At 42.0% G+C, this 15,295-nt stretch overlaps 1 protein-coding gene across 1 annotated transcript in view; it reads left to right on the top strand.

Moving 5' to 3' along the window:
* The window catches only part of LOC109519706 (protein kinase C-binding protein NELL1), a 120,408-nt gene that overhangs the window by 87,690 nt on the left and 17,423 nt on the right, over window positions 1-15,295 (top strand). Inside the window, exon 14 of the mRNA XM_019876401.1 lies at window positions 8,170-8,292. Coding sequence (XP_019731960.1) covers window positions 8,170-8,292 — 123 coding nt within the window. The remainder of the gene's footprint in view (window positions 1-8,169; window positions 8,293-15,295) is intronic.

Genomic DNA, 15,295 nt, shown 5'->3' with positions numbered 1-15,295 from the left:
AATGCACAGTTTGTTCCTCTGAGGTATAAAATGCCATTGGACATTATCTCTTGCTATTTCTCTTTTTTATCATCTGCCTTGCTGAGGGCCTTGTCCTTTGTGCTGACAGTGCCCAGTAAACAATGGGAAGCTGCAGTAATTGTGGTTCCACTTGATTTCACCTCTATGGAAGCAGGCAAGCAGCTCAAGTGAAACAAGGATTGGACGGAGAAATCAACAGTGTCAGGTGGTGTGAGGTTCTACACGTTGGTTGTCAAAATGCCACCAATCTGAGAGTACACACACTTATATAGTTTACAGTTCATTGTGATTTTATCTTATGTCACCAAATTTGGACTTGGGACAGCGCACGTCGATGTGTAGTGCGCATGGGAGGATTTCTTTCTTTCTGTGTTTTCCGAGACGGGTGCAGGTAGAAGGGGGCAGGTGCGCCGTTGTGGGTGGGAACACAGCTAACTTGTTTGCCATCCAATGGAAGCGGCTACTCTCATTCTCTTTAAAATTCAGCACAGAGACAGCATTCTGTCTTCTTTAAAATACACTCTTATCTTGAATGACTCGGGGTAATAAACGTTTGTTCTCTTCATTCTGTCCATTAACTGTTCCACAAGTATCGAATAAAAGCCATCACTACTGCTGACGGCTCTTATGATATGCTGATTATGATAGTTTGGCAACATTTAAGGCATCCTATTTTGTTGTTGTTGTTGGTTTTTTTTCGTTTTGTTTTGTTTTTGTTTTTTTTTAAACAGAGAATTTCAATTTGGCTGAGTTTTTTCCGTGTTGCGGTTGAAGTTCCATTGTACTGCATTGCTACACCTTCTGGCATTCTGGAGTGAAGGTCGTATGTATTTAAATACACTCCATCATTGTTCAAGACATTGTCTGTCCACTTTCATTGTTATACAGTGTCGCTGGCTCATCACTGTGATATTTGACCTACATTGTGCAATTTAAAACTTTTTTTTTTTTTTTTGACCAGCAGGACACAAGACACCATTCCCTGTTTAGAATATCTCCGTATTAAGAGTTACGCTGAACATCTCACGATATTTCAGTCAGCCATTTACTCTAAGTGATTACTTATTGATACAAATAAAGTAAAATCGATCTTTCATCTTTCATTTGGCGATGAAAATTGGATTGTGTATGCAATATGCAGTACGGGCCAATTGGCAAAAGGAGGGATAATGAATGGTGTTGACGCTCAGTTTTATGACTCGGTGAAGGCAGAACACAAGTGATTTCCCCTGCGGAGGGTCATTATGATCCCTGACTTCAATGCGTTGGTGGATAATAGCTATGTGCCATCTGTGATGGTGAAAAATGTCCAGCTCCCACATTGTACTGCATCATATGATCGTCCAGATGATGAGTCAAAAAATGTACACATACAACTCAGAAAACTGGTGTTTTTCTTCCATTGCTGCATGATGGCATTTTCAAACTGTACGCTCATGAGTTGACGAATAAAGTCGCATTGGACGGCTTTCTGAAAAATGAACGACGAGAACGACTAAGAAAAGTATTGTATACTGTTCATAATATTTGAACATGAATGTTGTGTTTATGGACGCCACATATGATGACTGAAATGTTTATTTCATAGTTCAATATTTGAGGTGCTTTATCATTGATGCGCTTTATCGTTGAACTGCGAGGTGTGCTCGAGACGACACGTCACGACATCACCATGTCTGTTGTAGTACCAAGACTGGCCTGTGAGAGGCAGCATGGTGCCACAGAGCATCGGACTGATGGCAAACATGTTCTGTTGCACAGAATACGATACAGATTAGAGAATAGAATAATAGTTATGACATTTTAGACATGACTCTGAGGTTGCGGGCAACCGGGCTCAAATTAGTCCCGAGAACGTGCGCGCACCTTACCTCGGCAGGATACAGAAAAAATGAAATGGACTGATTGACATGAAATGATTTCCCTAAAACGCCCAAATTAGCATTGTCATTTTCTACAGAGTAAAACTGTTTTTTCTCTGTCTATTAATTTCTCCCCCCCTCCCCCCCTCCCCAAGATCGATTTCAATCCACTGCCTGTTTGGTTTTGCTTCTGTGCCATTACATTGATTTCACTTGGTAAACTTAAGTGTGTTTGCTTTTTCTTGGATAAGCATTTAATTCGACAGCCTGTAGCCTACAGTGCGCATATGTTACACTCTGTTGCCTTTTGCGCTAGTCATGTATCTATCCTCTCTCACCTTGTCTACACCGGGCTGATCAATAGTCCAATTGTTTCCTTAACGGGGAGTTCATATGCAATATGCTCAGGTTTGGCAATAGCGTCTGATCAAAGGGAGCCGCCATTAATTTTGTGCATGCCTGGCGACATATAGTGTTTGACATTCCGATGTTGAAAGGCCACAGTCCCCCGCAGACACATTGGTTTAATGAAAATTTAATCAAATCCAATTCCAATTACGCATATAATGAATGTTGAGCTCAGGTGTGACGAGCTTGGTCACCTTGGCAACCCTCCCTGTATACGTTAAGCTTTTCAAAGATGGAGGTCACGTTGTAAGGCTGGCAAGGGAGCAGCCATTTTAATAAGCCCATCAAACATGGTTCGGGCAGGAGTCACATAAGTTTTCATCAATTTATAATTGTCTCTGAAGAGGAGAGTGTTTATATTTAGCTCCCTCATAAAGGTTTGATGCAAGAATTCCTTTCCACTTACTAGAAGGCAGTATAACCGTCCACTGTGATTTATGTCTCCGTGTTACGCCGCTGTGCGGAAAGCTTCATGTTGTGCTCTCGAGAGATGCATTGATTCCATTTTCCCCTGGGTGAATACATTGAGAGACCAGGAGGAAAATGCACTGTGCGTGTTTACTGACAGAACACATTAATGGGACACGTTTTCATTAATGCACAATGCAACTAAAGCTTCTCTCTCATGGCCCCGAGCTGTACACATTCGTAGGGTAGCAAATTAACGACGGTAAATGCTTTGCTTCATCTGCTCGAAATGATAACATTACAATTATACTAAGGAGACTGAAACTATTAAAAATATGTATCGTTCTCACTTTGCAAAAATAGAGTTTAAGTTTATAAAAAAAAAAAAAAAGTTGCATTTGAAAACAGTGACAAAGGAGTTCAGCATACTTCAAATGTCGAGCGCCATTCTGATTGAAATCACTCAGTTTTAGGGGGGACGGTATTGTCTCGCGAATGAGACACAGTCACAGTGAGCCTATAGGTGTGAAGTAAAATAGCAAATCCACACAGATTAGCTCACTTGAAATTTCACTCATGGTGTCAGGATTTGGTCACCAAACCACCGGATTACGTATAAATCAATTAGTGTTGTGTGCATGAGGTGGAGATGTTGCCAAATACATACATTCTACCTTTCTTACACTTTATCAAGCCAGTTAATTTCAATCACTTCGTGCTTTTATGCAATACTGTGATTTTTTTTTTCTTTTTAAGCTTGGCTGCAACGAATTAATGGCATTTCAATTCATTTTAATGAGGTACCTTTCCTTGGTATAAGTGTAAATTGAGTTGCCCTGGAACAAATTAAACTTGTAAGTCAGGGTGTCACTGTGTATGACAAACAAAGTTAGATGTCATGTGAAAACATGAACGTAAAATATCGCAAATCACTTGAAGGAGAGCCGTTTAAACTCTCAGCTCATTCCCGAGCACAGCCGGCTTCCCTGCCATCGTATACTGTAGAGCAGCTGTGTTTAGGGTGGAATTCATTGACTTCTAGCTCGGCATAAAATTGTCGCTTTAACATGAAGATTGTTATTGCGGGAAAATTACATATTTACTGGACTAATTTCATGGAAATCCACGCTCCCTCGGCTAAATACTGTGACAGGCAATCAATATTGTTTCCCCTTGTGACCCTGGACACGGCGCAGCCGAGTTCTCATCACGTCAAGGTGAGCATCAAGGCCGAGCTCGAAAACAAGCAAGAGGGCTTTGTTTTACTGAGAGAGGGGATAAAAAAATAAACAATCTTGTTCCTTTTATGTATCGCCACAGAAGAAAAATTGAGGAATATATTAGTCATCTAAATATACAGCGTATGCATTCATTTATCTAGCTATCTATCTAGCTATCTATCTAGCTATCAATCTAGCTATCTAGCTATCTATCTAGCCAGCTGTATTCTTCCAAATCAGTTAGCCGTGTTTTTGAGCATCGTTATCAAATTAATCCTTGACCAGCATGTGAAATGATTTGCCCTATAAAGTCTTTTTTTTTTTTTTGAGGAGAAAGAAATTTCATCTCCCTGTGTAGGAAGACAAGAAAACCATAAACACATTGTTGGAGGCATTTGGCAAATAGGTTTTTATTGCTCTCCCGGTTTGTTTCAGCTGTAAACAGCCGCTGCTTTTCTCTCGGCTCTTTTCGTCTGATTTGTTTGAGCCTCTAATACGTGCAACAGAGAAAGTTTGACCCATTACTATTTATTCAGCTCTCTTGTGTCACTGCCCCTTTCTCCCCAATTTTCTTGGCCCGGTGCATTTTTTTAATTTTCTTTTTGAATGGCGACAAACCATTTTTAGTGTGTGAGATGAAATCATGCTCACTGTCAAAAAGGAACAAAGCCCAACTTCTTAAGACAAAGATTTGACCAAGTGAAGTGTTTCATTCAAGGCAAATCTTTCACTAAATCGCCACGTTATCTTGAACTTTTCATCTATGGACAAAAACAAAAAAACCTTTCAAAGCCCAGTTGGAGTGTTCTTCAATGTGAGTCATTTAGCGGCGATGTGCCAGATAGCAAATCAAGACGGTGAGACAACAATAGCCGTGTGGATCAACGTTACCTTTCCTTCTGGGGTAACAGCAGGCAGCCAGTCAAGGGATCTGAGCACAATGACGTCAACTATGATTCAACTTGTCTCAAAGTGGAAAGATACATCTAATTACGAAAGACGCTTTCTTTATTTTCAGGAGCTGCAAACAGCCCTGCGTCCACGCAACCACTCTGAGTGAAGATTTCTGGCCAATTGTTGACATGTGATACGATCAATTCCAATCTGGTGTCTGCGTTAAATCAGAACGTTCCAGATGCGTGGCGTGCAGGTGGCTGTAAACATCACGTGATTTCTCAAGAGGGAGGTCAGTCGTATCCTTAGCCGCGGTAGTTGCGACGACCGTTATTCACTTTTATTAAAGGCACAGCGTGATGAAAACAAGTTGCGAGTAAACACGTGACTGTCGTTTTCGAACAGACGATAGCTTGTCCCGCATACACAAAAGGTTGGTTCAATTCTCATCCCCCAAGTCTCTTCACTTTTTTTTTTTTGCTCGTCCTTGCTGTTGATCAGGGGTGTCAAACAAATTTTTGTCGCGTGCCACTTTGGAGTTACGTCTTCCTTCAGAGGGCTGACAGTGAAACCACAAAAAGGTTGTCTCATCGCATTATTACTTGTACAAATTTAATGGATTACTTGTTTTGAAATCAGTCAACACTAATAGCTGGTGAATTATTGTTCAAGTGAGTGTAAACAGGGTAACAAAATTATTATTTATTTTATATGACAATTTGACATTTTGATACAGCTTTTAACAAAGGATCACGCAAGTTGACACACATGATTTTCTTTCGGGGGGTGGGGGGGCACATTAAATGACATGGCGAGCCGAATCTGGCCCCCGGGCCTAGACTTTGACACCTGTGCTGTAGATGAAGGCACTTTCGAAACACTGTTATGAAACAAGTGAGTACGATATGACACTTAGTGATGAATGTGAAAGAAAATGGTCGCTGTGACTGGAGGCACGGCGCTACCTTTGATTTGCGAACCGCTCATTGTTTGCGAAATGGGAAATAAACCGCCTCGGATTTGGATGATCTTTCATTTCACATCATTAGCTGAGAGCCCCGAGGGGTCATGTCGTCATGTTCAAGCCCAATATTGGATCAGTGTATAATCAGGACTCATTAGGCCGAGCACAATGGACTCACACAACATGCTCGGATGATACCACTGGTACTCGCTCTTTGTGTTTGTCATTGCCAATAACATTCCTGCCACACAGTTGTTCTTTGCCGCGTAAGGTGATTCTGGAACTTTTCTGACACACCTCGTCTGGAACACCTCTTTGGCAGAGGAAATAAGTGTGACGACATGTGGAAATACTAAATTGCCTTCAGTTTTTTAGCGTAGCACAAGAAATGTTTATGATAAAACGCTCCATGTCTTACACCACCACTAATGTCGCCTACTTTTCATATAGACTACCTTGATATAAACTTAAGCATTCCTGCACAGCACTTGCCGTTTGACTTTTTTGGTTTTTTTTTTCACTTTCACAAAGGGAGCATTTAGTGAGAAGACAAAAGCTAAATTATTTCTGCTAGCTGCTGCGGGGCTTGAAGCATGCTGCTCATTAATTAAGGAAAATGTATTAGTCATGACTCCCACCCAAACTGCATATTGATGAGGCGTGTGTTTCCCCCGAGGAGAGGGGCTGCCTCAGGAGAGAACATACTCAATACTTAAAGACTTTATGTTCGGATAGAAGAAAGAATTCTTCTGCCATCACCACTACAGCTATCAAATAATTGAATTTGAAATGCATTTTGAATCACCATCTGAAATGACTCCACATTTAAATTGTAAAACCATCAGCGGTTACAAAATGAGTCTGATGAGCTCAGTGGTGGGACTTTAACAACAAACATCTTCCCTAAAATGAATGAATACCATATTTATGATCAAGAATGGTTGATTATAACCCTTCACGCTGTTTTAATTATGCTATTTAGAAAATGAATAATTACGGTAGATTTTTTTTTTTTCTTTGTCGTACTCAGCCCCAGGACGTTCCTACAACAGCCTCATCAGGATGGCTCATTAGTGCAACGTATAGTGGTTCGTGTGTAACATGTCTGCAGCAAAGATTCATTTGGATCCAGAAAGTCTTGAGTTGACGGAAATCGTTTACTCTTGATATCAAATAAACGCTCCACGTGTGCCTCAGTGGGGAACTCGAGTCATAATCAGTATCGCAAACAATGAATTGACAAGTCTGTTATCTCGTTAACGGAGCCGTAGAGTAATTTGACACAACACAGCAGGCGGAATACAATGCTTGACATGGTAAAATTAATGAAGGATGAATTCCTTTTAGCTGCCTATGTTTTAAAACTCATGTGGCTCAACGACTACTGTGTCACATTTCACCGTTAGATCCTCTTTGTCAGCGTATAATTCTGCTTCCGGGATTCTCTTCTTGCCGGCTAATGTAGAAACTGATCAGTCATAATCAGTAGTTAGCTTGATTTATGTCAATGGTTGCCATATTCATGACTCACTTGAGGTTTGTCGTAAAGAAACCAATTTGTCTCAAATCGTGTCTCCATGGCAGAAAAAAATCAGGCTTACATTTCCACAGCAGAACATAAAAGTGTCCGCACAACGGACTGGAACTCACCAATGAATTTAACAAGCTAGCATTATCCTTGAAAGACGCAACAGAAATGACTCAAATTGCAAAATGACCCAATTCACACCAATTTTCTGCCACATGTTTTTTCCTTCACATTTACTCTTCGGTTACTATTCTTCGTCCAGTCGCGGGACGGCAGTTTGAAGAGACTCTTGTCTTGCAGTAAACCACACCATGCTCTTGCATCAATCCCCCAATCAAAGGATGCTATAGAATATTGAATGAAGTGAGTTAGATATTAAGATTATTTTTTTTCCGCTAATTTTAAGGTTGATAAATGTGTACTGTACTGAACTGAATCTCACTGTTAGGTTAAAACGCACTACTCTTGTTGGTTTGTGTGATTAGGCTGAAGTGTGGCTTCACTCTGAGTAAAGACTGTAGACTAAAAACTAAAAAAACATACATCCTTCCAATATCTTCAGTTTTTTAAAAGTCGATATATACTCCACTTAAAAATGGACCCGGATCCAGATGGGTTTAATTTCATGCAACCACATGACAAAATAAACAGTGAATTAATGCACACCGTTTTTTTAAGTGTACCGTAGCCACAATAATACAGGGAACTGGTGTTCATAAATATGAATTCTAAAAAAAAAAAAAAAAAATGTTTTAACACTGACAGATTATCTTCCAGGCTTTTAAATGACCCTTTCGTCAATACCCTCTCCACATTTACACACGCACCAACTCTGACCGCCTTCTCAATCCTTCTCTTTGACAGAGCACGATGAGTGTGCCAGTAGTCAGAACTCATGCGACGACAATGCAATCTGCACCAACACCATTCGAGGACATCTGTGCACCTGCAAGCCAGGCTATGTTGGAAATGGTACCATCTGCAGAGGTAAGTTCCCGCCCGGGGAGATCCCCTCGCTCGTGTAAACGCAGACAACCAATTGGGAGGGATCGCGTGCCTCGTCGTAACATCTTTGACAGTCTGGTTCGGCCTTCCTACTCATCACATGACCAGGCCACAGCGGCCGGGCTGATGATTCCAAAATAGATTTTGGAGCTTTTGCCACAGGTGCGCCTTCTCTGCCTCAGTGCTCACGCTGCCTACTGTTGACCGTTTAAGTACCGTCTGAGCGCCCCATTGGTTTGGCTGTTCATGAGCGCACAGATGGAGCAGGGAAAGGCGTAAATGGGCGATCATTTTATTTTTTTTTTTTGAGGCAATGTCTTAGTGTGTCCATATATCCTGTAAACCACTTTAAAAATGGCTTCGACATACAGTATTAACCCAGCAGAAGTCAGGTGTGAATTTGACTTTGATTGCTCTGATAGTTGTGGCCCTGAAACTCACGCCACAAACATTGTCACATGAAATGTTTTCAAATGCTTCCTGTGCGCTAGGAGAATTATACTTGACATAAAAGGCTCAACTTGAACAGAATTAGCAAGGTAATTGACAGAAAAATTGGAGTGAAAAATCACATTGAAGAATTAAACGCACTCACAAGGCTTTAAAGGGATTTTGTCCGTCTTTAATGGACTGAGTTTAACTAGCAACTAAGGCAATAACACCAAGCTCATAAGGAGCCTTTCATGAAATGTTCACGATTCACACTGTGGTAGCATTTGGCTGTCATCCAAAGATGAAAGTATCATTAGTTAGGGTGTGATTTCACTAAATGTCTTTCATCACAGGACAGTGGCTGGCGATGAATCACCAGCTGTGATTCTTACTGTGGTTCTTAAGCACAATGAAGATAATACTGCCTAATCGGTCACTCAGTGTATAAAAATGTTTTTATGTTTGATGAGCTCTTTTCAAAAGTAGATGATGGCAAAACGCAATATTTCCATTCTGTTGTGCAATGAAACACTTTGACCCCCCCCCCCCCCCCCCCCCCCACACACACAATTTTGCTGCTGTAGACTGCAAATTCCCCAGCCAGTGAGGGACAAATAAAGGTTATCTGATTTTTTTGGCCTAACATGTTCAAACTGAGCCATGATAACATGGAAAGTGTGTGCAAGTCCGTGAAAGGTGCCTTTGCATCTTGCCTTACAACCTTGGGTGAGTGACAGTATGTCTGCAACAAGGAAACGTCAAAAAGACAAAGCGTGACATGAATTCAATTCAAAGATGATGGTTGTGATTTCGACAAAACTGTGGAAGTAGTTGTAGGCCAACTGAACCCACCCACCCTCTACGCTGGTGTCACACAGGCATTAAGATGGGGAGCAAGTAGGAAGCAGGCAGAAAACAGGTCTTGGGATAGATCAATGCAATTTACAAAATGCTTCCCATTCATTTTCTGCCTCTGGAATGTCTCCAAGCTCATACCCACACGCAGCTCGACGTCTGGGCAATATGCGGCCTGTCTGTAACGCCACATTTTTCATTCTGGGAGTCATTGGCAATGTGCAAATGAAGGAACAGAGGATTAAAAAGCTGGATATTTGGAATTATCGCAGAGAATATGAAATGTGGGAACTTACGCGCGTGTGCCAGTGACAAACACTATTTGGAGAAGTATATTGTGGAATAGTGGCCCGTATAGTTCTGTGTAACAGCGCATAGTCAATAGACCTACACTAATCTGTAAATACCACGTTTAGAATGCAATCATGGGCATCAGGTAGATAACGTTCTGGAGCCTATCCCAGCTGTCTTCAGGCAGTAGGCGGGGGACACCCTGAACTGGTTGCCAGCCAATCAATCGCAGGGCACACACAAACTAACGACTATCCACGCTCACAATCACACCTAGGGACAATTTAGAGTCTTCCAGTAATATGCCATGCATGTTTTTGGAATGTGGCAGAAAACCAGAGTACCCAGAGAAAAGCCACGAAGGCACGGGGAGAACATGCAAACTCTAAACAGGAAGGCCTGAGCCAGAATCGAACCCTGCACCTTTGCTATTTGAGGCGGACGTGATAACCAGTTGCCCACAGTGCCGCCCTACACACACATACTTGAGTGCTTTACACTTGAGTGTGTGCGCGCGCGTGTGTGTGTGTGTGTGTGTGTGTGTGTGTTTTTTTGCGTGTGTGTGTGTGTGTGTGTGTGTGTGTGTGTATGTGTGTGTGTGTGTGTGTGTGTGTGTGTGTGTGTGTGTGTGTGTGTGTGTGTGTGTGTGTGTGTACTCAGTGACCGCAAAGCAGCAAAAAGAGAAATGAGATGAGCCCTAAAACCTCTGTATCCCCAAGCAGAATGCCTTGCAGCATGGTTTTCAAGTTGACTGCAGGGCAGTGTTTTACTTGTCAGAAAGCTGGCCACTCAATTTGTAATATAGTAGCGCCGCCTGATACTGTGACTTCCGAAGGCAATATCACGAGAATTGGGAAACTCATACACTGCGATATTTACAATATTGTTGCATCCCTAATAATGACCATATACTTTACAGCACAGTTGTTTTTCTCTGTGTTAGAATACACATGAACTTCGATAAAATAATTACCATAACACATTTTAGCTTGGTGCTTGACAAAGGGTGAAGTACTTTTAATACTGTAAGACACTGGAATGTCTACTTGATTGTACAGTACAAGAAAAAATAATTACAGCTAATTGTGCTACTAGATCATTTCAATTTGACCCAACTATCAGGTTGCTTTGTGCAACAGCCCAATTTTTTTTCGGGTCAGATTGGCTCAAAAAGTGTATCGGCCCCTCTTTGACCCAAATTGTGATATTTTTGAGCCAACTGTTTTTAGACCATATTTAATGATAATGCCCCTAAAACTTCCTATGACTTGCTATCCCATTCTGGCCAATTAGTATTATTCAAGCAAGGAGTTGGAAGAAGTGGCCTCTTTTTTTCCCCCCCTCCCCTTGAGATCTCATTACCGTGTGATAGCGACAGTGTTGGCCAATCGACCTGTGCCTCCCATTTCATTCCCCTCATACATCACTGCATCCCCCGTAGGAGGGAATTAGTCTGAGTGCGACTAGTGCTCCTCTGTCCATCGCTGTTAATATTAATAGGACAAAGAAGCGTGTTTAGCCAGGCTTGAGCAATCTGTCCACAGCAAGCAAGGCTAAGTCAGGTTCTGGCGCTAAAAATGTGTCATTAGCAGAGCAAGTTGAAAGCTGCGCAGGTGATGCACATCCTTCATTTTGTAGGCTCTGAGGGGAAAAAAAAAACAACAATTTCTGTCTGTTGCTACTTAATTGGCACAGTTATATATTATATTCATTGCATTTTGGGAAAGGCCAGGTACAACTAGAATAGTAAGTCTTTATCTATCAATTTGCTATAATGCTAGTCCTCATTATGGTCATAGATGAGCTGGAGCCCCTCCCATCTGACTGGAACACCCTAGATAGGTCGCCAGCCAATTGTGGGGCATATACTGTACATAGGCAAAACAAGCATTCACATTCACACCAACTGACACTTTATCCGATGTCGCTGTGTTTGTTGAGGTTTTCATCCAAACCTGTACTGTGCCCCTCCCCTTAGTTTGGGGCTTGCTTTTTTTTCCCCTTCCATATGTTTTCTTTCTCATCTCAGAAAATACTGGCGACCCGTCAGGCTTCCCATTGTGTCTGTCTCTCTCGGTCATTGTTTTTAAATCTCTTGGATGGGTTGTGACTGTGAATTTCGTTGTTCTGTACTCATGACATGTGCAATGACAGTAAATGTGATTCCATTTCATATTTTTGGAACATGGGAGGAAGCCCGTGCAAGGACAGCTGAGATCCAAAAACAGGTTCAGCCCATTGACTCCGTATAGGAATTGTTAGGAAAGTTCGACAAGTCAGTTATTTGTGTTTCATCCAGACTTGGTGATAATGCAACACATACGACATATTCTTCTATTTCATCCCAGTTCTGTACTTTTGCTCATATGTGACAGTTTGAGGCTGTCAGTCAACATGAAGCTATTAGATTTTTTTTTTAATAGAAATGCTGCCGTATTTGATGTGTAATGTGGCTCAAGTGCTGCTCTCAACGGGGCAATTTCACTTCTCAATGTCTCTCTCAGTCTTTGGCTCATGCTCTCAAGGGGGGGTCCAGATGCATTTGCCACAATAACTCTGTGTGTGTCTCGACCAGCCCAATTCTGTTCCCGCATGAACTTTTGAATTCGGTAATTACAGCTACTGCTGCTCCAGAAACGCCTTGCCCCTTCAGCGACAGAGACATATCCATCCACCTGCTCTTGATGCTCTGCAAACACCTGATGAAGAAGTGTTTCTATTCCACCTCAGAATAGCTTCAATTTGTTTTGCAAAAAGTCAAATTTGCAAAAGCAGTTGGACCCGAATGCAGTGACTTGCAGGCAGAAGATGTTCGGTCGGAAGAAAATGTTTTACAGCAATTGATTTTATGGCTGAACCGGAATTGAGACAAAATGAGGCGTTAAGACTCTATATCTGTTTTGTTTTGTGTTTTCGTAGTGCGGCTCTCACGGGGGAAGAAAAGGTGGAGCCACTGTGTCTGTAGCCATTTTATTGAGTGACAACACGATAAATAGGCCACAGTAATTCAATCAGAGGAAAGCAAACAATTATAGATCAGCATTGTCTCAGTGTCAGCCTAATGATCGGCTGCCTCTTGCAGAGCTCGTGTCGGTTGTCGAATAAGTGATCATGGTCCATTTCATCTCCGAGCGTTGCGCTGTACAGACCAAGGCGGTGGAGTCGCGAGGCTGAAAAGCATCGGGAGACAAAAGCAATATCTCTTTCTGTTCTCATCTTCCGACCAGAGCTAATCACAGAAGAGCCATGTTTCACCCAACTACCGGCACGCAATTAAGGAACGATAATGTATTCCGAATCATCAAGGGAGGACATTTGCTTTAGGAAGGAGGTGGCGGGTGATAAGCACAAAAGGGTGGTGGGGGGTGGGAGGTTGTTGGGAAGAGCCTTGATTTTTCCTTACAAGTCTGAAGGATTTAATTTGATGTTGACATAATCGTTGTTCCCCTCCATCTTATTTGAAGGCAAGATGTTGCAGCTTCTTGGCTGCGTCGTCTGTGCCAGAGGGCAGTTGAATCTCTTTTTAATTCAGTGAAGCAATAATTAATTGTGGATGGAAAAGAAGTAGAAGAGAGTGCATCTCTTAAGCTGTCTGGCAATGATCATTTGAGGCAATTAATTTTTGGGCTGTGCCTCACTTTTAGGAAAGCAGTTCTGAATGGGCAGCATGGTAAATATGCACTTCGTACATCAATCTCACAGTTCGGAGGTTGTGGGAATGAATCCAATGCCGGGACTTTCTCTCACATTTCAAAATCATGCATGTTGGAGTCAATGAAAACTCTAAATTGTCCTTAGGTGTGAACGTGAGTGTGAACGGTTGTTTGTGCATGTTTGTCGATATTTGCCCTGCAATTGGCTGGCAACCAGTCAAGGGCGTACCGTACCTCTAACCGAGTATTCTGGTTTCCTCCCACATTCCAAAAAGCTGCACGGTAGGCTAATGAAACGCTCGAAAATTGTCCCGAGGTGTGAGCGCAGATGGTTGTTTGTCTAGGTGTGCCCTGCTATTGGCTGGCAACCAGTTCAGGGTGTCCCTCGCCAACTGCCCAAAGATGGCTAGCACCCCCCGTGACCCTTGTGAGGATTAAGCGGATCAGAAAATGGATGGATGGAGATATATATGGATATACTGTGTGTGTATATATATATATATATATATATATATATATATATATATAGAGAGAGAGAGAGAGAGAGAGAGAGAGAGAGAGAGAGAGAGAGAGAGAGAGAGAGAGAGATAATATGCATGATCTTTTGATGGATTAAAATGTCATTCACAAGTCTCAGAAAAAATCTGTGTTCCTAACATGGCGAGCCAGCGTTAACTGTCAGTGAATCACACCTCTTTAGTGTTTCCGCCGCCTTCATTGCCAGTTTACGCTTGGTGGGCGTCACAAAAGTCTGGACGGGAGAATGTGCGCCGATGAAAGGTCCACAAAGCCAGGCTTTTCAAAAAAGGACTTTCTTGCAAATAGGAGAACATAACCGATGGTTCTTTTATCTTTAATGCTTGCTATACTAACATTAACTACCAGAAGATGCTTAGTTGAAACTAAAGGATGCCAAAAAAGATTGAGTACACGGGCCGTGCAGCCATTTCTGCCAGCTCGGAACGTCTGCCCCTCAACTATTTGCCTTAACACCTTTAACAGGAAGCTGATGGAATTAACTAGACAATACAAACAATATGTAATTGGCTTCTTGACTGATTTTGGCGTGTTTCCAAAAGTCGATGAATATTAAAGTGGACCTTTCATCCTTCCATTTTTCAGTATGCGGCCCTCAAATGAAAAAGTCTGGACACCCCTGATCTAGAATAACACGCTGGAGAGTGCACAACTTAGACTGAACAATAATAATGCAATTGTGATTGTTTTTTCTGCCCCGGTGTAGTTGTGAATCTAGTCCTGTATAATAGTAAAGAAGGCTGGAGCATAGTTTGTCTTTAGCTTTTCACGAGAAACACACATTCATGCTAGTCTGCCTTTAAAATGTCTTTCTTTATATCCTTAGTCTCTCTCAATGTGGATTTCTCTGCCTGTCATCTGTTTTTTTTGACATCATCATTGTCTGTCACTCTCACTGCCGGATCCATGCTTCATCGTGACCATGTGCTGTCTTTCAGGATGACTGGATGACGCTCCGGTGTCATTCCTAGACTCCTTTTCCTGCTCCAAGTGAGAAAGGGAATAAGGGGATTTGATGAGAGGTACCCACAATTGTGATCAAATTCATACAAACGTAGTTTCCTCCTTCCTTTCCGTTACCTCTTGGCTAACGTCTCTCAGCCGACGTAATGTGCTTCTGTACGTTGGAACATCCTCGAACTGGCCCGAGCGACGGTTTGGGAGGAAATCTAAAACGAGTCCTCCCAATCTCCTCTTGGGATCAAATGCATCTCTGG

This window comes from Hippocampus comes, unplaced genomic scaffold (assembly GCF_001891065.2).
Source record: "Hippocampus comes isolate QL1 unplaced genomic scaffold, H_comes_QL1_v1.1 scaffold150, whole genome shotgun sequence".
Classification (NCBI taxonomy): Eukaryota; Metazoa; Chordata; class Actinopteri; order Syngnathiformes; family Syngnathidae; genus Hippocampus; species Hippocampus comes.
Note: the sequence above shows the minus strand (reverse complement) of the source record. Positions and strands in the feature narration are given on the sequence as shown.